This window comes from Camelus ferus, chromosome 16, assembly GCF_009834535.1.
Source record: "Camelus ferus isolate YT-003-E chromosome 16, BCGSAC_Cfer_1.0, whole genome shotgun sequence".
NCBI lineage: Eukaryota > Metazoa > Chordata > Mammalia > Artiodactyla > Camelidae > Camelus > Camelus ferus.
The window spans coordinates 42,029,326-42,052,599 of NC_045711.1; the positions used below are offsets into that span (position 1 = coordinate 42,029,326).

Below are 23,274 nucleotides of genomic sequence, written 5' to 3' on the forward strand. Positions count from 1 at the left end.
CATACAAATGATCAAAAAGCACATGAAGAAATGCTCAATATCACTAATTATCAGAGAAATGCAAATCAAAACTACAATGAGGTATCACCTCCCACCAGTCAGAATGGCCGTCATTCAAAAATCCACAAATGACAAATGCTGGAGAGGCTGTGGAGAAAGGGGAACCCTCCTACACTGCTGGTGGGAATGCAGTTTGGTGCAGCCACTATGGAAAACAGTGTGGAGATTCCTCAAAAGACTAGGAATAGACTTACCATATGACCCAGGAATCCCACTCCTGGGCTTGTATCCAGAAGGAAATCTACTTCAGGATGACACCTGCACCCCAATGTTCATAGCAGCACTATTTACAATAGCCAAAACATGGGAACAGCCTAAATGTCCATCAGCAGGTGACTGGATAAAGAAGAGGTGGTATATTTATACAATGGAATACTACTCAGCCGTAAAAACCGACAACATAATGCCATTTGCAGCAACATGGATGCTCCTGGAGAATGTCATTCTAAGTAAGCCAGAAAGAGAAAGAAAAATACCATATGAGATCGCTCGTATGTGGAATCTAAAAAACAAAAGCAAAAACAAACAGACAAACAAAAACAAAGCGTAAATAAAGGACAGAAATAGACTCACAGACAGAGAATACAGACTTGTGGTTACCAGGGGGGTGGAGGGTGGGAAGGGATAGACTGGGATTTCAAAATGGTAGAATAGACTACACTGTATAGCACAGGGAAATATACACAAAATGTTATGATAACTCACAGAGAAAAAAATGTGACAATGAGTGTGTATATGTCCATGAATAACTGAAAAATTGTGCTGAACACTAGAATTTGACACAACATTGTAAAATGATTATAAATCAATAAAAAATGTTAAAAAAATTGATTGCTGGATTAAATTTGCTGGTATTTTGTTTAGGATGTTTGCATCTGTGTTTATGAGTAAGATTTATAATTTTCCTTTCTTATATATAGCCCTTGTCTGGTTTCCATATCAAGATTATTCTAGCTGTATGAAATAAACTGGGGAGCTTACCTTTTTATGTTTTTTGCGTGTTTATATAACATTGGAATTATATGTTGACTCAAAATTTGGCAGAAATCTCCAATAAAACCATCTGGGCTTAGTCCTTTCTTTTAGGGAAGATTTTTATTTTATTTTATTTTTATTTTTAATGGAGGTATTGGGGATTGAACCCAGGGCCTCGAGCATGCTAAGCATATGCTCATATATGAGCTATAACCCCCAAACCCCCCTACTGGGGAGATTTTTAATTACTGATTTTGTTTTTTGAGTTGTTGTCATAGTATTCTGATTCTTTTCTTAAATGAGTTTTGATAAATTGTATTTTTCTAAGAACGTGCATTTCAACTCAAAAGTTGTTCATGATACCTTTTTTTTCCTCATTTAAGTGTTTATTTAAAAAAAAAAGTAACATGAAATATCCATTATTGTCACAGCAAATCTGTCCGTCTCTGGCTAGACATTTTCATGAATCTGTCTTGCATGATACTTTTTTACGATCTATTTAATCTCTGTTGGAACTGAAGTTATGTTCTGTTTTTCACTCCTAATGTTTATTTTTTTCTTGATTAATTTTTCCCCTGTTTTTGTGTTTCATTTGTATTTTCAAAGACACAGTTCTCAGCTTTGTAAATTGTATTGTCTGTTTTCTGTTTTGTTAATTTTGCTCTTAGTTTTCCTTCCTTGGATTTATTCTTTTGTTCTTTTTCCTGACTTTAAAATTTTATTTTTAATTACAGTAAAATAACATAAAATTTACCATCTTAACTGTCTTTAAGTGTACAGTTTAGTAGTGTTAAGTACATACACACTGTTGTACAGTCAATCTCCAGACCTCTTTTCATCTTGCAAAACTGAAACTCTGTGCCCATTAAACAACTACTCCTCATTCTGCCATTCCCCCAACACTGGCAGCTAGCATTCTACTTCCTGTGTCTCTAAATTTGACTATTCAAGGTACTTTATGTAGGTGGAATAATACAGTATTTGTTGTTTTGTGACTGATTTATTTCACTTAACATAATGTCCTCAAGGTTCATCCATGCTGTAACATTTGTCACAATTTCCTTACTTTTTAAGGTTGAATAATACTACGTTGTATGTGTATACCACATTTTTTTTGTTTATCTCTTTGTTTTATATACTAAGTTGCTTTTACCTTTTGGCTGTTGTGAATAATGCTACTATGAACATGGGTGTGCAAATATCTCTTCAAGATCTTGGTTTTAATTGTTTTTGGTGTATGTCCATTAGTGGAACTACTAAATCATAGTTCTATTTTTAACTTTTTGAGGAACCACTGTATGATTTTTCCATAGCAGCTGCACCATTTTACATTCCCATGAAGAGTGCACAGAAGTTCCAATTTCTCCATACCCTCCCCAACATTTGTTATTTTCTGTTTTTGTTTTTTGGTTTTTTTTTGATAGTAGCCATCCTAATGGTTTTGAGGTGGTTTTCCGACCTTTTAAGTTGGATTTAAGTTTATTAAGTTTGAATGTTTCTTTCTGAATGTGAATATCCAAAGCTATACATTTATTAAATGCTGTTTTAGTTGTAACTCCCAAGTTTTGATAATTAGCTTTCCATTGTTTTTCAATTCTAGATATTTTTTCTTTTCTGTTGTGATTTCTTCTTTTACCCAGAGTGTTTCTTGATTTTCATACGTTTTCCTAGTTTTCTTCTGGTTATTATTTTCCTATATTAATTTTACTATTGCCTATGAATATGGTTTGTGTGATAACAGTACTTTCAAATTTGAAGTTAGCTTTATGAGTGTGAGCATTGTATTGGTTATTTATTGCTATATAACAAATTCCCCCAAATGTAGCAGTTTTGGACAGCAAATATTTATTATCTCATAACATTTCTGTGTGTTAGAATTCCAGTTGCAGCTTAGCTAGATATTTCTGGCTCATAGTCTCTCATGAAGTTGCAGTCAAGCTCTTGCCTGGGCTGCAGTCATCTGAAAGCTTGACTGGGTCTGGAGGATTTACTTCCAACCTGATCATTTACACAGCTGTTGGGCTGGAAGTCTCAGTTCTTTGCTATTTGCAGAAGGTCTCTATTGCTTTCCACATGGGCCTTTCCATTGGGCTGCTTGTGCCGAGGAGACTGGCATCCTCTAGAGTTAGTGATCTGAGAAAAGCAGAAACCACAGCCATTTTTTTGTCCCCCAGAAGTGACATACCTTCACTTCTGCCATACTATTTGTGTCATGAAGAATGCTGATACATGATTTGGGAGAAGGTTAAACAAGGGCATGGATAGCAGAATTGAGGGGTCGTTGGGGACCACCTTGAAGTCTGATTATGCATGCATAAGTCCCATTTTTATAAGTATTTTATGTGTTTTTGAAAAGAATTTATAGTCTCTTGTTCTTGCATATGATTTTTACAGGTCATTTTGATCAAGTTAATTAACCAGATCAACTCTTCTCAATTCTGATTTTTTTTTTGTCTGCTAGATCTTATTAATGACAGATCTGTATTAAAAAATCTTCTCATGTATTGGTAGATTTATAGCTTTCTTGTTGATGTGTCAATTTTTAGTGTATGTGTGTGTTAGTTATTAGATACATAGAGGTTTAAAAATGATATTTTCAGGTGATACGAGTCTTGTATCATTCTGTAGTGATCCTCTATATTTCTTGTGCTTTTTGCCTTAGTTTGCTATAGTTTTCTTTTGTTTTATATTTGCTTGATAGATCTTTTTCTGTTCTTTGACCACCAGTCTTTCTATGCCCCAGTGTTAGTCCATCTCTTACAAACAGCCCATATGTAACCAGTCTGAGTTTTTCTTCCTTCTAAGTGAAGAGTTTGGCCCATTGATATTCATTGTGATTACCTATATATTTGCATTTACATTTGTCATTTTATGTGCCTTTTATATTTGTCCAACTTTTTCATTTTTTTCTCCCTTGAATCTCAAACTTTCTTTTTGGATTCATTTTTATTCTGCTTGAAGCACATTCTTCAAATTTCCTTTGATGAGTGTCTGTTTTGGTAATTGTTCTTATTTTCCTTTTATTGAAAGTGTCTTTATCCACCCCCCCACCCCCACCTTATTCTTGAATGATAGTTTTGCTGGATATATAGAATTTTAGGCAGTTGTTTTTTTTCTCAATATGTTAAAGATATCATTTAATTATCTTTTTGAGTTCTACCATTGCTGTTGAGAATTTAGCAGTAATTATTATCTTATGGGTAATATTTTCTCTCTGGCTGTTTTTAGCTCTTTGTTCTTTGTTGCACTGCAGTTTCACTGAAATGTTTGTAGGTGTGTGGATTTCTTTTTATTTATTATGCTTTGGATTTTTGGCCTTTCTGGAGCTGAGGATTGTCACTGTCTGAAAGTTCTAAAAAATATAAGCCATTACCTTCTTTTCCTTACAGTTGACCTTGCTCTTTATCTTTTTTTTAGAGCAGTTTTAGGTTTAGAACAAAATTTAGAGAAAGATACAGAGGTTTCCCATATACCTCTTTTCCCCATATGTGCCTAATCTCCCCCATTATCAACACCACTCACTAGATTAGTACATTTTTTTTTTACCAGTGATGTACGTACATTGATACAGCATAATCACCCAAAGTCTAAACTTTACCTTAGAGTTTGCCCTTGGTATTGTACATTTTATGGGTTTGGATGGATGAATAGTGACATCTCCATTATTACAAGATCATACAGAGTATTTTCCTTGACCTAAAAATCCTCTGCTCTGCCAGTTCTCCCAGTCCCACCCTGGCAACCACTGATTAAAAAGATCAGTCTCATAGTTTTGCTTTTTTCAGAACATCATATAGTTGAAATCATACAGTATGTAGCCTTTTCAGTTTAGCATCTTTCACTTAGTATCATGCATTTAAGTTTCCTTGTCTTTTCATGGCTTGATAGTTCATTTCTTTTTAGTGCTGATTTATGTTTTATTGTCTGGATGTAACCATAGTTTATTTATCCATTACCCTAGTAAAGGACATATTGGTTGCTTCCAAGTATTGGCAGTTAGGAGTATAGCTGCTGTAAACATCCATGTGCACATTTTTGTGTAGGCATATGTTTTTATCTCCTTTGGGTAAATACCAAGGGAGCATGATTGCTGGATCATATGGTGTAAGTCATTACCTTTTCCGATATTGCCTCTTCCCTCTTATCTCTATTAATCTCCTTTGGGGACTACAGTTAGTTGTATATAATATTATTTGAGGCTGAGCCAAGTAGTGTACTGTGATTAAGTATACTTTCTTATACAATGTTTTGTGCCTCCTAAAGTTGGTAACTACTTCATTTTTTCCCCATTTGCTTTGTTTTTGATGTACCTGTTGTTGATTCTTTGTATTTTTTTTAACATTTTTTATTTTTATAGTCATTTTACAGTGTTGTGTAATTCTTCATATTATTAACATGCTCTCAGTACTGCTTTTCACACAGGGTCAAACCTATTAGTCTATCCGTTGAAACTGTTTTCCCTGAGGACTTCCTGTTTAAGGTTGGCTGCTTATTAGGCCAGGTGTGCAGCTGTCAGCCTGGGGTTCTCCTTTCATTGTTGTTTTGGAAATTCCTATTGCTCTTGTCCTGTGTTGATTTCCCTGTTTTGTGGATCCCATTACTTTGTAGCACATCCTCCACAGCTTGCTAAAAAAAAAGGTACAGAAGAGATAAATTTTGAGACCCTGCATGCCTGAGAATATCTTTGTTATTATTTTATTATATTTATTAGAATACTTTTAAACTTGATATTTGATTTGATAATTTGTGTGTTAGGTTCTAGAATGAAAATAAATTTTTCTCAGAATTTTGAAAGCTTTTCTTCATTGTCTTCTAGTTTGTCACTGAGATTATTGCTACATATAATGACATTCTGGTTCCTATAATGTTGTGAGCAATTTTTTTTTCTTTTTTCTTTTTTAGATGTCCTTGAAATTTTTTTCCTTTGTCCTTGCTATTCTGAAGTTTAGTAATAACATACTTGAATACCTCATGGTTTTTTTTTCAATTTGGGGACTCAAGTTCTTCAGATCTGAGATGCTTCTTGTATTATTTCTTTGATAATTTCTTCCTTCTGTGTTCTTTTTTCCTGCCCCTTTATTCACATGTTGAAATTGATCGATCATGTGATTTTTAAGGCTTTTTTTCCTCTCGTAGTGTTTCCTTTTGTTCTTTTTCTTAGAGAGGGCCTTGACTTTATCTTCAGACTCTTTAACTTTTTATTTTATCTGTTTGTGCAGAGTTAGCATAGCAGGCCTAAGGCTGTTATTCTTAGAAAGATCTGCTTGTAAGTTTGACCCTTGGCTGGTGTCTGATAAGTTAGATTTTGGAAGGGTTTCCACCATTCCTCAATAAGAATGGTTCACTGTCCTTAAACTGTGCAAACATGATTTATGCTGAACACCTGCTTTCCATCTGGGTGCTTGGAACTTTGGTATGTACTAGGCAGAAGGTGTCCTCAATAAAAACCCTGAGTGCTGGGTCTCTAATGAACTTACGTGGTAGATAATATTTCCCATATGTTGTCACAACCCATTGCTGGCGGAATTCAGCATGCCTGTCTGACTCCACTGGGAGAAGATTCTTGGAAACTTGCATTTGGTTTCCTCTGGACCTTGAACCTTTTCCTTTCGCTGAGTTTGCCTTGTGTCCTGTTGCTGGAATAAATCATAGCTGTGAATGTGACTGTACGACAGGTCCTAGTCAGGTCCTATGTATCATTCTAGCATACCACAGAACCTGGGGGTGGTCTCGGGGACTCATCACACATTGTCCTATTTAACTTTCCCAGTTTTCTTTATTCTCCCATGCTGTCTTTTTCTTTTAAAAAATAGCATCCTTTAAAGTTTTTCCTAATGTCTTTTAGGATGTTAGTAATTAACTTTTTTTGTGCAAGAAGTTTTATTCTCATTCCTGCATTGTCTTTTTTCTCAGAATTTATTTGTGTGTATTTACTTGGTTCCCTTACTTTAATGATAACAGGCCTTCTTTGTGCCTGGTGATTCGAGGCTGTCTGTTCTCACTTTAAATATTTACTCTTAAATGCGAGAGAATTGGAAGCTCATGCACCTGGCCTATACTGGAGGGTGAGTTGATGGCAAGCTAGCCTCACTGTTGGAAGTCCTCCAAATGCAAGGAAGGCTTTTCTTTGGGCACATTCAGTTTCTCCAGGAAAATACTGCCTAGTTGCTTACCTGGAAAGACACATGTCTGGTTCTAGGATTCTAAGAGCCTGATGGAGGGAAGCAGGGAGTGGTGGTTTATGGTATGTAGGTTTTCATTCAGCTAGGAAGTAATAGGATTCTTGTGGAACTATTGTTTTATGGTTCAGATTTGTAAAATATAGATGAAGGAAATGGTTAATTGAAATTTTTCCTCTGAAGCTACCTAACTATAGACTGGATGATGGACTAGCAGAGACCACCTGTTGTCCTTGGGCCATAGTTTGAGGCACACCACATAATAAAGAGGTTGTTAAGGGAGATAGGAAACTCGGTGTAACACATTAGTTCATTCTTTTATTCAGCAAGCATTTATTAATTGCGTTTTAAAATTTCTAACCCAAGGGGATAAAGTAGGTTACAAGGAAGATACCTTCCTTACTCCCATGAGACTTGCAATCTTTCATACGGATGGATGTTAAACAGTTTATAATCTGGTTATTTATAGTTGTTGGAGGCTCACAGAACATATATATATGGGAGACCTGCTCTGGAGTAAAGGATGGCATCTCTGAAAGTATGAATTAGGAAAATGGTGGGAGAATAAGAGAGTGGCAGAGGATGAGACTAAAGGTATTAATCAGAATAATGATAATTGTGAGATTAAATGAGGTGTACAATGTGTTTAGTGCCTGGTACTTGTGCTTAATAAATGTTTACTAGTAATTATATGATTTGTAGAAATATTATTATATTGGATGATCATTTTAGAAGACCTCTAGCATTTGTAAAAATAAGTTTTGTATCAACAGTATAATAAAACAGTATATCATTTATTACTAAAAGAATCTCTTGTAATGTAGAAATTTTTGGTGTTTGAAAAGTATTGCTAGGGCAGAAATGGTGCTTAACTTCTTAACAGTTGTATCTCCAGCACCCAGTATAATGTCTGCCACATAGAAAGTGCTTAATCTTGGGGAAAAAAAAATCTTAAGTGAGAAATTCCAGGTAACCTAGAGACTAGGAAGAATATGTGATTTCAGAAATAAGAAAAACTCTACGTTTTTCCCCTTTGCTAAGGCTTTTGTTTGGTGGTGGTCCTTCAATGAAATTATAAATGACCTTTTGATTAGAATTTAAATATTATCCTTTTCACACACTTTTTCTTACTTTTCTTCTCTTGGGGGGATCTTGTGATTGGTGCTCTTTAGATGCCAGCACTTAGATCTACAATGTATTAGTTTTGTATTGCTGCAAACAAATTACCTCAAAACTTAGCAGCTTAAAAACAGACATTTATTATCTCGCAGTTTCTGTGGGTCAGGAATAGGACAGTGGCTTAGCTGGATGCCTCTGGTTCAGCGTCTCTCTTGAGGTTGCAGTGAAGCTGTTGGCTGGGATTGCAGGCATCTGATAGCTTGACTGGCAAGAGGATATGTTTCTAAGTTCACTCCCCTGATTGTTGGCAGGAGGCCTTAGTTCTTTGCCATGTGGACCTCTCCACAGGCCACCTGAGTGTCCTCATGACATGGTCTTGGCTTCCTCTAGAGCAAGTGATGAGGAGGAGGGAGAAGAGGTGGTGGAGAAAACAAGCCAGTTGAAGATGAAATCCTCTGTCTCTGATAACCTAATCTTGGAAGAGAGACATCATCACTTCTGCTGTATTCAAGTGGTTAGAATGACCCACCCTACAATGTAGGAGGTGTGAATATCAGGAGGTATGGCTCACTGGGAGCCCTCTCAGATACTGACTGCCTCACACTCAATCAGTGGGATCAGTTTCTTCTAGCCAAGTGTATCAAATATATTTAGGTTAATTAAACTAGTACTTGGTTAATACTTGTACATTTCTGTTGTAAATTGAGATTTCACACATTTCTGGGCTTGTTGGTTTGGCATTTTTGCTGCTCTATTCTTTTTGCTTTATTCACATTCCCTTCCTTGCCCTTTTTATATTTCTAAGATTTAGTCAGAAAATAATAGCTCAGTATTTTCATGAGACAGTACTTTCAACTTCAACTTGGGGGTACTAGAGAATATTGGGTTAGATACTTACAGATTGTAGATTCTGCTAGATTATAAATCTCAGTCTTTTATAATAATGTATGTATATAAAAATTCAATCAATAGTCAAGCTAAGAATGAAAAAAAGAGAATTTTATTCACTCTAAACTGGGAATTATAACCCAGGAGACAGATTCTCAGAAGCTCTGAGGACTGTTCTACTGGTTAGGAGCGAAGGGTGCAGTTTGTACATTTTTGAGATAAAGAATTATGGGTCATAATGATAGGTTAACATTACACACAAAGTTCACCAGAGATGTTTGGTCAGGTATGCATGTAAAGAGTGGGCTTTTAGGTCAGTGTGACCCTCTGTACAGGAGGAGAAAGAAATATTAATCTTAAAATCACAATGCTGGTGTCAGAAGAAAGGGATCATTTTACTCAAAGGATGATTATCTCCTCCTACCTTGTGGAGGTCTGGTTAATGTATAATGCAGATGCACATTGTCCCCTGGGAAAGCCCCATCACGAATGGGGGCATGTTGGGGCATGTTATGTGTGAATCAATTCTGATTCAGTTGGGTTGTCCTGCTGTTGAGAAATTTATGATTTTTCTCATCATATATATAATAATAATGCTAAATTTGTGATACTCTCAGTGTTTAAGTCTTAAAGGAAAAGTGAGTAAAGTAAATAAAATGTATTATTTATAGGCATATTTGATTTTACTTGTATGTGATAATTAGTTATATGTTGTATTAAAAAATAAATGATTGCTTGGCCTTAGCACTTATGGGTAAAGAACACGGGCCTTCTCATAAATTAAGAGCCAAGAGATTTTTGTTTGAGTTTTTAGGAACAGATTATTTTGTAGCTTTCAGAAGTACTTTTCCTTTGTAAATCCTGAGTTTAAGCATGAGATTTTGGAAAGCTGAATTATTACTAAGGGCAGTACAGCCCTTATATATGTGAATAGGTTATATGCTGATACTTCACTTATAAGTTATGTGGAATTCCAGGTACTTGTTCCCTGTGGAAATACCATTGTAAATGGTATTAGATTCTCCTCCTACCCCTCCAAAACCTGAAGTTTAACCTGTATTTAATCAGAACTCAGAACTCAATCAGAATTTTTAATCCTTTTTAAAAAACCTTGAAGCAGTCATAACCTTGCAGAAAAGTTACGAGTAAAGCACAAAGAATTTTTATCCTGAACCATTTGAGTTGCTGATATGATGCCGTCACCCCTGAATACTTCACTGCCTTTCCTACAATTAAAATGTATTACTACATTACCCACAATACACCTATCAAAATCAGGAAATTAATGTTGATACCTTCTTACTACCTCTAATTCTTAGGCCCCATTCAAGTTTTACCGTTTGTCCCAATAATGTCCTTTATATCAAAAGGATCCAGTCCAGAATCATGTTACATTTTTTTGTCATGCCTTTTTTTGGTCTCTTTCATTCTAGAATAGTGTTTCCTTGACTTTAATGACTTTGACACTTTTGGAGACTATATCATGTGGTTGTTTTGTAGACTGTCCCACAATTTGGGTTTGTTAACATTTCCTCATGATTAGGTTTTTGTTATACATATTTGATGGGAATATCTCAGATGCTGTGTTCTTATTCTATCCTATCAGGTGACACAATTTAGATTGTACAGTTACTGATGACGCTAACTTTGATCACTTAAAATGATGAGCCAAGCTTCACTGTAAAGTTACTCTTTACCCTTATAAACACACAGACACGTTGTATGGAGGTGCTTAGAAACTATGTAAGTATCACATTCTTCATCAAGCTTTTAGTTTATCCAAGTATTCCTATGAGTACATACGAATTATTTTTCTTATTCAGTGGATTATAATATGTTTTATCATTGTTTATGCTCAGATTATTCCACACTTGGCCAGTGAGAACCCCCTCAGTCTAGCTTCTTTGTCCTTTTGACATGTCTCCATCATTCTTTGACATAACAAATATAAACATAACAAAATGTTCCAGGCTTCTCTGGACCTTCTGTGTGTTTCAGGGCTGAAATCAGCTATTTTTCTAAGGAGCCCTGGTTCCTTTCAGAGGAGAATGGTATTTAGAAACCAAGATAAGGGGGCTAAGTACACCCATTACTACTGAGTTGTCATTGTTTCTAAGTCTTCTCAGTGGACAGAACTAGAGAATAGACGTATTCCTGTCCACTTGTGTGTATGTGTATACATATTTATATCAATGTTTATTTCCATATCTCTATATATTGAAAGCTCTGTTTATATTTCCTCTAGTTTTAGTTTAACACCAGAGAGTTGTTTGTAGTTTTCTCCCTCTTTATTTGTAACTTGTTTCTCTGACATTGAGAAATCTGGCTCTCATTATTCTTAATGTATTTACTACTTTGATCATTCAGCCCTTTTATGTAACCAATCTCCCATCACTGTCATTCCCTACCACCACTTGCTCCCAAGCACAGATGCCTTCCTCACTCTTCTTGGGCTCTAGCACTCCTTATTTTTGAATCCCCACCTTCACCTTATGTGTATGCCTTCCTTACCTTGCTCAAGCTCATATTCCCTGCTCTGTGCTGCTCCCTTCCCTACATGGACATCCTTACCCTGCTCAGGCTCTGTGCTAGAACACCATCCACTTGCAATTGTGTAGAAGCCCAGTACAGTCCAGCACTTCTTGCTGGGCCCTTCTCTCTTGTCCCTTAGTCACACTTAGGCTTTGAAACCCAACTTTGGGCTGCCCTCTTTATGGACACTCTCCTTATTCTATTTGGGCTCTGACACCCTAGGTGGCCTGCTCTCCCATGTAGATACCCTTCTCACCCTGCCTAGATTCTAATATCCTGTGCCTTGCTGCCCTCTCCATGGCAGTCTTTCCTTACTCCGTTTATACTCTAACACCCTTTGCTGGGCTGCCTTCCACATGTGGACACCCTCTTCACCCTGCTCATGCTCCATTTCCTCTATACGAATGTCTTACTCATCCTGCTCTGACTTCAGTATCTCCTCCCCCAAATACACACAGATGCCTACCTTGCTCTACCCCTCCTAATGGCTTTTGTACTGAATTATTTACTGAAAGGAAGGGAGAGAAAGGGAAAAGGAAGAGCCAGCATTTTTTTTTTTTTGTGGAAACAACGTGATCCAAGTTTATGTTTGACAAACAGATCTTCCCCTGCCTTGGTAGTAGATACCTGGAGAATCTGGAAAGGGCATTTGGGAATTTGCTTTTGGACCTTCATTAGCAGTTTGAACTACTGATATAAATAGGTTCTTTATTTTTGAATCAGGGGCTTCTGTATATGGAAAAACTTGGGTAGTCTGTCTGTTCAGAATAGTAGGAAGGAAGAAACTAAAAGCAAGAAGTGTTTAGGGAAGGATGATGTTGGAATTCACTTCTTTGTGAAACTGGTTTGGTTGTGTGCCCCTAAATGTCTTATAGTGTCCATATTTTAAAAAAGTTAATTATTTAATAATCTGTTTTATGAGCTCAGTATAAATTTCAGAATATTATTACAGTGTTTTCCTAACTTTAATCATTCATGTACTATCCGTTTAGCCATATCCTGTGTCCTCTACTTAGCTGAACAAATTTAAGTTGGCTTACCTTTTTGATTTAGACTTGTCAAAGGAATAGTATCTTTGTAATCATAGGTTTGATGTGCTAATTATATTTTTAATATTACATGTAAAATAAATGTAAAACTTAAAAAAATTAAAGTTGATTAGGTGCTATATGAAGTCATGTTACATCCCAATAGAGCAGTGTCTACTATTAATATAACCCGTGTAAATATTGATACATTTTCTTGACTTAAGCTTGTTATTTGGTATCTAGAACTGAGGGTTTTTGAGTTGTTTGTTTGTTTGTTTTTTGGTAGCATTATTTTTTTCCAGGTTCTTTTCCCCTCTAGTATGAGTTTTCCTTTGCTTTTTACCCTTTTTATTATTAAGTGAATTTTGATGTCATCCCCGCCCCATCATGGTTTGAGAGGCCTTTTAGAAACTGATTAAAATGTACGCAGAGGCAGATTTTAGCCTGTGACCTTCTGAAGAATTTTCTGAGTGCAGCTAGGAACAAATTATCCATTGTTCACAGTGCTTTGCTTAATGTTATGCCTTCTCTTGCTAAATCCTCTTATTTACTGAAGTCATCTATCTTAAGTTGCTAATAGTTTAATGCAGATCATAATTAAAAGGTAATTATTTTTCTTCATGTAGTTTAGAACGTCTACATTTCTGCAATAATAGTCAAAGATTTATATAAGGTAGCATGAAATGTTCAAAAAAGAGTTTAATATACTTTTTTCCCAATTGAGAAAGTAGTACATGCTGATTGAAAATAAGAGAAACTCATAAAAATAAAAGAAAGGAAAAAATTAACTCATTCTTACCTCTCAAATAGAATTTATCTTTTAAAACTTTTGTTCAAGTTTTTTTTTTTTTTTTAAATATACTCACACCAGGCATAGTTATTTCTCTGTTACATGTTCCAATAGGATTTAACTTTATTTTGGAAAAATGTAGAGAGTCACAAAAATGGTCTCATTTTATTTTGCACTTTAAAAATTATTAGTGAAATGAGCACATTTTCATATATTTATTGACCACTTGTCTTCTATGAATTGCTCCATATTTCTTCAGTTTTTCCATTAAAGTTTTAATGTATTAATATATAATACAAATTGGTGCTATTAATAGTTATGTAAACCTTTTGGCAACTTGTTGTTGCACAGTCTTTTACTTCCTGTCTGTTACTCCGTTACTTGTCCTTTTGTGTGTGTGTGTGTGTGTGTGTGAGTAGTGTCCTTTTTTTTTTGGAGCAGGATTTCAACATTTTTATGTAGGCAAATATATTGGTGTTTTTTTCATATTGGCTTCTGGATTTTGTCTTGTTCAGGAAAATCTGCCCCACCCCAATGTTATGAAATTAATTTTTAGTATTTTTCTTAATAATTTTATGTTTTCTTAAAATTAGGCTCTTTCTCTCTTCTCTCTCTCTCTCACACACACATGCATGTGCATATATTTTAAGATTTGTTGTAAGTTATTTTTCTCAGATGGATAGCTGGTTGGTCTGGTAATGTTCTGTTAACAAATCCATTCTTTTACCACTGATTTGAAATATTACCTTTATCATATTAACTTTCTATATCTGTACTGATATCTGCTCTATGACTGTAGTTAGTTTATGCTGATACTGATTTTGTTGTAAGAGCTTAATGGTATGTTTAAATACCTGGTAATGCAAGTCTCCTCTTCTTGTTTTTTCAGAAATTTATGTAGTGTTCACAAATTTGCTGTTTCAAGTGAACTTCAGAATCAGCTTGCCATCTTAAATAAGTCCCCCTTTTCCAGATCTATTATAATATCTTCTCATTACTTCACCTCTACTTCTGTTAGCCTAATTTAAGCTATCATTTTTCTCTTGCCTAGACTGTCTTCTAACATACAGCAGCAAGAAGACTCTTAAAACATAAATCAGATCATGTTGACCCCCTTTTATATCCCTTCAATATCTTCTTCCCTTCCTTTTTCATTATCTATTGCTGCGTAACAAAGTACTCCAAAGCTTTATTGCTTAAAACAGCCTGTTTATTTTGCTTGCAGTTTTGGGAGTCAGGAATTCATGGCAGGTTCAGCTCTATTCCACAAAGTGTTGGCTGGGGTTGTTGGTGCTGGAGAATCCCTCAATATGACTTCTTCAGTCACATGTCTGGTACCTCAGTGCTTCTTGGCATCTTTCTCCACATGGCATCTCATTCTTCAGAATCTCTCCATGTGGCCTGGGCTTTTCACAGCATGGTGGTCTCAGAATAACCACACTTTTTACATGGCAGCTGGCTTCCAGAAGGAGGGAAAGAAAAACTGTCAGACCAATTAAGAGCTGTGCTTAGAACTGGCACAGTGTCCCTTCTGCCATATTTTATTGGTCAGAATAGTCACAAAAGTTGCCTAGATACAAGAAAATGGAAAAGTAAATTACACTTTTTTGATGTGGGAATGGCAGGGTCTCATTGCAGGAGAGCATGTGGTTTGAGAGATACGGTGACCAAAATTGGAAAATAAAAAACTGCCACATCATCGAACTCAAATTTAAAGCTTTTAAAATGGCCTACAAGGCTTTTTATGATCTGACCCATCCCTGCTTCTCTCTCTGACCTCATCCTGTATAGTTTCTTTTTTTGTTCCCTTTGGTTTAGCCACAATGGCCTCTTTGCTAGACTTTGAATATGCCACACTCATTCCAGCATCAGATCCATTTGACCTGCTTCTGCTGCCTTGAATGCTCTTCTTCAGATCTTTGCATAGGTCTTCTCATTCTCTTCATTTAGGTCTCTGCTCAAATGTCACATCTCCAGACAGCTTTCCGTGACCATCTTAGCTGGTAGAATCTTGGTCACTCACTACCCTAGTCTTTCTTTTTCTTCTACATAGATTTTAGTGCTTTTTATAGAAGCTAAGGGGTGGGGGGGTGCAGGGGCTTGATTACACTTTTCTCCCTAATTGGCTTCTGAACAAGTTGAGAAATAGAAGAGTAAAGATGGAGGCAAAAGATATATATGAAATACATAAACATAAATATATATGTGTATGTGTATATATGTGTGTGCATATATATGTATATATATATAAAACATGTATTTTTTAAACCGATCAATGTGAAGTTGGAGACCCAGTGGACTTGCTATCTAAATCTTAGAATTAGGTAGACTTACCCACCTAGTCCCAGGCAGCATTGGTTAATACCTTCTGCAGGGTTAGTCCCTTGATCAACTCTTGGCATGTTGACAGAGAGGAAGATTCTTATACAATCTGTAGCAAAAATCAGGAGTGCAGTAGGAAAAAATCATTTTTAAATGTAAAAGTTCAGTGGTATTAAATTCATTCATATGGTTGAGCAGCCATCGCTACCATCCATTCCCATAACTTGTCTTCTTGTAAACATACCTATCAAACAGTAATTCCCCATTCTCCCCTCTCTTCAGCTCCTAGCAACCACCATTATACTTTATGTCTTTTCGATTTTGACCACGCTAAGTACCTCATTTAAATGGAATCATACAGTATTTGTCTTTTTGTGACTTTTTTTTCAGCATAATGTCTTCAGAGTTCACTCATGTTGTAGCATAGTGGAGAATTCCTTTCCTTTTAAAGGCTGAATAATATTCCATCGTGTGTATATACCACATTTTGCTTATCCTTTCATCTGTCAGTGGACACTTGGATTGCATCCATGTTTCAGCTATAATGAATAATACTTTTGTGAACATAAGTATACACACATCTCTTTGAATCCTGCTTTCACTTGATTTGTATATTTACCCAGAAGTGGAATTGCTGGATCATATGGTATTCTGTTTTTAATTTTTTAAAGGGAATTTCATGCTGTTTTGCACAGTGGCTGTCCTGTTTTATATTCCAGCTAGCAGTGCACAAGGGGTTCCAGTTTCTCTACATCACCAACACTTACTGGTTTTCTATTTTGTTTCATTTTGATTTTTGATATTAACCATTGTGAGTTGTTGTCTCATTGTAGTTTTGATTTGCATTTCCCTAATGATTAGTGATATTGAGCATTTTTTCATGTACTTATTGGCCATTCGTGTATCTTTTTTGGAGAAATGACTATTCAAGTTCTTTACCCTTTTTTAAATCAGGTTGTTTTTGTTGTTGAGTTTTAGGAGTTCTGTATATAGTGTGGATATTAATCCTTTATGAGATGCATGATTTGCAAAAATTTCCTCCCGTTCTGTGTTTTGGCTTTATGCTCTGTGGATAGTGTCTTTTGATGCACAAAATTTAAAAACTTTCTTGCTGTCCAGTTTGTTTATTTTTTCTTTTGTAACCTGTACCTTTGCTGTCATATCCGAGAAATCATTACCAAATCTAGTGTCAGGAAGCTTTTGTCTTATGTTTTCTCCTAAGAGTTTTATTGTTTTAGGTCTAACATTTAAGTCCTTGATCCACTTTTTAATTTTTTTTTTTGGTAGGGGGAGGTAATTAAGTTTACTTATTTGTTTGGAGGAGATGCCAGGGATTGAACCCAGAACCTCGTGCATGCTAAGCATGTGCTCTACCACTTGAGCTACACCCTCCCCACCTTGATCCACTTTGAGTTACTTTTTTGTATATGATGTTAGGTAGGGGTCTATCTTCACTTCTTTGCATGTGGATACCCAGTTTCCCCAGCACCATTTGGTGAAAAGACTGCCTTTCTCCTTTGATTGGTCTTGACACCCTTATCAAAAATTTGACCATATGTGAGTGGTTTTATTTCTGGGCCATCTATTCTATTACATTGATCTACATGTCTCTCTTTAAGGCAACACTACACTGTTTTGATTACTGTAACTTTGTAATAGGTTTTGAAATCAAGAAATGTGAATCTTAGTAAGATTGTTCATCTTTTTCAAGATTGTTGGTGGCTATGCAGAATCCTTTGAGAGCCATATGAATTTTAGAATGGGTTTTTGTATTTTTGCAAATATGTCATTAGATTTTGGGACTATGTTGACTCTGTAGATCATTTTGGATAATGACATTTTAACAATATTAAGTTTTCTAATCCATGAACATGGGGTGTGTTTCCACTTATCTGTGTCTTCTTTAATGTGTTTCAGTGATGTAGTTTTCATTGTACAAGTCTTTCACTGCCTTAGTTAATTTAATTCCTAAATAGTTTATTCTTTTTGATACTACTGCAAATGGAATTGTTTTTGTAATTTCCTTTGCAGATTTTTCATTGTTCATATATATAGAAATGCAGCTGACTTGTGTGTTGACTTTGTATCCTGACACTGATAAATTCATTTATTAGTCCTAACAGCTTTTTTTTGGTGGGATCTTTAGGGTTTTCTACATGTAAGATCATGCTGTCTGGGAACAAAGATAATTTTACTTCTTCCTTTCCAATTTGGATTCCTTTTATTTCTTTTTCTTGCTTAATTGCTCTGGCTAGAACTTCAAGTACTGTGTTGAGTAGAAGTGGTGAAAGCAAGCATCATCCTTGCCTGGTTCCTGTTCTTAGGGAAAAACCTTTCAGTCTTTCACCATTGAGTATGATGTTTGCTGTGAGTTTTTCATATATGGCTTTTACTATGTTGAGGTAGTTTCCTTCTATTCCTATTTGTTGAGTGTTTTTATCATGAGAGAGTTTTGAATTTTGTTAAATGCTTTTTCTGCATCAGCTGAGAAAATCATGTGGAGTTCCTTCCCTTTATTTTGTTGATGTAGTGTGTAACATTGAGCAGTTTTCATATGTTGAACCATTCTTGCATTCCAGGAACAAATCCTACTTGGTCATGATGTATAATCCTTTTAATATGCTCTAGAATTCTGTTTGTTAATATTTTGTTGAGGATTTTTGCATCAGTGCATACTAGGAATATTGGTCTATAATTTTCTTTTCTTGTAGTGTCTTTGTCTGGCTTTGGTATCAGGGTAGTGTTTCCCTCATAGAATGAGTTAGGAAGTGTTCTTTTCAGTTTTGGGGAAAAATTTTAGAAGGATTGATATTAGTTTTTCTTTAAATGCTTGGTAGATTTCACTAGTGCAGTGATCAGGTACAAGGCTTTTCTTTTTGGGGGGGATTTTTGATTACTGATTCAATCTCCTCACTAGTTATGTCTATTCAGATTTTCTATTTCATTGTGATTTAGTCTTGGTAAGTTTTCTGTTTCTAGGAATTTGTCTATTTCATCTAAGTTATTCCATTTTTTTTGGCATACAGTTGTTCATAGTTCCCTCTTTAAATCGTTTTTGATTCTGTGTAATTGATAGTAATGTTCTCACCTTGATTTCTGATTTTAGTACTTTGAGTCTTCTTTTTTCTTAGTCCATTGAGCTAAAGGTTTGTCAATTTTGTTGATAGTTTTGAAGAACCAACTCTTGATTCATTGATTTTTCTCTGTTAGTTTTCTACTATTTTGTGTATCTCTGCTCTCATCTTTATTTTTTCTTTCCTTCTCCTAGATTTGAGTTTCATTTGTTCTTTTTCTAGTTCCTTAAGTTGTAAAGTTAGGTTGTGGATTTGAAATCTTTCTCATTTTTTAATGTAACCATTTATAGCTATAAACTTCCTTCTTAGCACTGCTTTATAGTTCCAATTTCCTTCCTTTTTTGGGGGAGGGAGTTGTTACATAGTGGTTTTCTTTTGTAAGTAATACTGAAATTAGCTATAACCTATTCTCAACTCCATCTCACCTAGCATTCAGTTTAAAATATTACACTTTTACTCTTTGTACCATAACACAATCAGGAAACATCCTACTTTTTGTGTACTCTCACTGCCCTCTCCCCATTTTTGATAATTGTACTGTATCTATACTGTCATTACATATAGCAATTACATAGTATGTTTTCTCCCTTATTATCATTTATTCTCAGTTCTTTTAGTAAATATATCTTTAATGGTACTTCTTAATGTGGATGTGTCTCCTGAAACATATTCTCTAGTAGATTCCTCAGGAAAGGCTCAAGGGAACAGTATTTCTTGGTTTCTTGTAGTTCAGAACAGTTTGATTGTCACCATTATACTTGGGAGTCAGTTTGCTTGCATATAAAATCCTTGGTTTACTTTGTTTTCCTTTGAGAATCTTAAAATGTTATTCCATTGTCTGTCAGCAGAAAGTATTGTCAAAGTCTGATAACAGTCTAATTTTTGTTTTTTGTGTTAAGTGGCTTTCTCTTTCTGCCTAAATGTTCAAAAGATTTTTTTTTCTTTGTTTACAGAAGACCGGTAGTTTTACTAAAATATGTCCTGGTATTGACCATTCTGGGTCAGTTTTTCTAGGTATACAGTATGCCCTTTAAATACATAGTTTCATGTATTTTGAAAAAATTTCAGCAAAGTTTCTTGAATTCTAGTTTCTAGTATTTATTCTACTCCATTGATGTGATTTCCTTTGAGGACTCCTGTATAAACATTTGTTGAATCTTGTTTGCCTATCTTTTCTCTCGCTTTATTGTAAATCCTCATCTTATTTTTCACTTTTTTGGTTATTACAGTTTTCATCCTATTTACCTGCTTTTAGTCTTAAAGCATTATACTTTGTTTTATCTACTCTTTAATATCTTCTAGTTAGTTTTCACTTCTGAAATGATTTTTCTTTTTTTCTAATTCTTTCCTGAATTCTGTCACCTTATTTCTAATTCTCATTGATTATTTCATATGTTTAATCATTTAAAAAATTTCTCTCAGTCATTTTGCATTAGTAATTTATATTTTCATCTGTTGGTGAACATATCTTTTGGGTATGTTTTCATTTTCTGTTGCAATGTTATTCTGTCTCTTACTCTTTTTTTCCTCAAAATAACTTCACATGTGATCTGATTACAGTCTTTTCTGTTGCTCATTTTTATATGAAATTAGTTTTCTTTAATTGGTAGGAGGGAAGTATGGGCCAGGATAGCTTTTTGTCATGGCTCTAGAGCTTTTCTGTTACTTTCATGAAATTAAACAAATATGTTATCTCATTCTTTGTGAGCGCTCTTGTCCTTCTTCCTCTTTTCCACTTTTATCTGGATCTTTTTCCTTTGCCCCTTCATTCTTGTTGTTGTCAATTTGCAATGAATCTCAGCAATTTTTTCTCACTGTGGTCTTCATCTTGGAAGGAGGGTGTTTCTTTAGCTGATTAGTTTAGAACTGTGCTGTCCAGGGGGTTCCAGTGGCTACTTAATGTTAAATTTAAGTAAATTAAATTTAAGTAAAATTAAACATTTGATTCCTCCTTTGCATTAGTCATGTAGCAAGTGCTTAATAGTCGTACGTGGCTAGTGGCTACTATAATGAGCACTGTTGATATAATATAACGTCATCATCATGACAGAAAGTTCTGTTACACAATGATGGTTTAAAGTGTGCTCACTTCTTTTCAGACTTTATTGTAGACTCTTTGCACTCACGTGCCAATTGCCATGTGCAGAAAAATCCCTGTAAGCTTCTAAACTTGGCCTGCTATGCCTTTCATTGAGGATGTAATACAGTTTTGGAATTTTTGTCCTGTTAAGTCCATCAGACGTTGTGCTTCCTTCTTCTCTCTCTGGCATAGATGCTTATGCCACACTAGTTTTGTAGTTATAAGTGGTTTGTTCCTGTTTGCTTGTATTTTGGTCTTTGTGGGGTGCCTTGTCCTCTAATTTTGTTGTGGATGTTGTGAATGGGTTTTGCTATTCTTTGCTATTTCATGGGGGGAGTATATTAGTCAGGGTTCTGTAAAGAAACAGAACCAACAGAGGGGAGAAAGAAAGATCTGAAGGCCTGAGGGCCAGGAGCGCTGAGGGCAGAACAGTGTCCCAGTTCAGTCAGGCGAAAGGCAGGAATTCTTCCTTCTGCCTTTTTTATTCTCTGCAGGCCTTCAATGGATTGGGTGATATGCCCACCCACATTGGAGGGAGTGCAAACTGCCTTTTGGAGTCCACTTATTTGAATGCTAATTTTGTCTGGAAACACCCTCAGACACACCCAGAAATAATGTTTAGCCAAATATCTGTGCACTCTCTGATCCAATGTACTTGACACATACAGAACCCTCGCAGAGAGATTTGGGGGAGATTCACAAGCTACACTGCAAGCACTGCCATCTTCTAAAATCCCCCCTTTTTTGTCTTTCAGATTCTTTTCTCTCCATAATCTTTGTAATTAACTTTATGTAATTCTGTAGCTTCTGTTTTTTCCCCTCCTCTAAAACCTAAAAATGCTTCCCTTCTTTCATTTAGTATTTCTTCACTGTCAAATTAGTCACATTATTAGCTGGCAGAACAAACTTGGTCATGCTATTTGGTTTCGTTCCACCTTTAGTTGAACCATTTTAAAAATGAGGAAACTGGACTCAGGTTTGTTTTTTCACAGAGGAACCTCATCAGTGTTATCTGTTCATATTAGTAGTATCTAATATTTAAACAGTAAACTTATTCATGATCTTTTCAATACAGAATCCTGCTCTTAAATAAGAGTAGAGATGAAATTATTAGTAGTGCAACTTAATTCATTCTCAGATTAAAAAAGTTTGGTCCCCTAAAGGATATTTTTTCCCTTGAGATTTATCTGTTTGTTATTCTTTACTCCATTAGCTATGTACCTGAGAGTGATTATCATACCTGAGTCAGTCTTATACTGTGTTTATTCCAGGCTATACAGTTGGTTCTCATTTCTGAACAATCTGCAGTTATTTGCAGTTATTGACTAAAGGTCTGAGGCATAGGTTTTCTTGGTCTATTGTTCTTTTAATGCTTGAGTTTAATGTATAAGGGAAGGGATTGTGTACATTTCATTGCAGACAGTCTCTGAAGTAATTTTTAGATACAAGGAAGTAGCTCTATTTCTGTGAGTCATCATTCTGTGTTATATAGTGCTGGGTAGAGGTTTAATTTTTTAGATAGAGATTTATGACTTTTAGAAAGCTGCAAAAAGTGAAATTGTAAAGAATTTTAGATTTGCTATAATTTCTAGTATATATATTGAAATTTGGAGCTTGAGATAAAAATATAGGTAACTGTGGTTGATAAAATTTTCCTAAAATCTCATGATTTTCAATGAGAGATAGAGTTCTTTTTAGTCATTTTTAAAGTGTAAGCTGACATTTTTTTTCCCCTCAGCTCCCGATAAAAACAGGACAACAGAACACACATACCAAAGTCAGTACCGAACACAACAAGGAATGTCTTATCAATATTTCCAAATATAAGTTTTCTTTGGTTATAAGCGGCCTCACCACTATCTTAAAGAATGTTAACAATATGGTGAGTATTTGCATTACTGTTTTATGGGGGAATTTATTTTGGTTTGTTTATTGATTGAAAAATTTGGAGCAGCATATTTTGAAGTACAGTCATTTTCTGTGGACTGTGGATATAAACATTCATCTTAATTTGTGGATGAGCACAGGTAACCTTTTAACTTTGGTTTGAGTTTTTGATTCTTTCCCTTGGATACTTCTCTTGTTTGTAACCCTATCTACTTTTCCATTTTTCTGGAATTAGGATTTCATACAGATTTTGTCAAATATGAGTTGACCATAGTAGTCTGTTAAAATATTTCCCTTAGCTTCTCATTTGAATATTATCAGATTGTCCTAGTTCTAAGTA

General features: G+C 35.2%; 1 protein-coding gene across 7 annotated transcripts in view; it reads left to right on the plus strand.

The window, feature by feature from the left end:
- The window catches only part of NF1 (neurofibromin 1), a 225,415-nt gene that overhangs the window by 27,519 nt on the left and 174,622 nt on the right, over positions 1-23,274 (plus strand). For all 7 annotated transcript variants that reach the window (XR_004311794.1, XM_032457663.1, XM_032457668.1 and 4 more), the window contains exon 2: positions 22,786-22,929. Coding sequence is in view for 6 of the 7 variants with exons in the window: in XM_032457663.1 (XP_032313554.1) it covers positions 22,786-22,929 (144 nt within the window). In the remaining variant the exon portion in view is untranslated. The remainder of the gene's footprint in view (positions 1-22,785; positions 22,930-23,274) is intronic.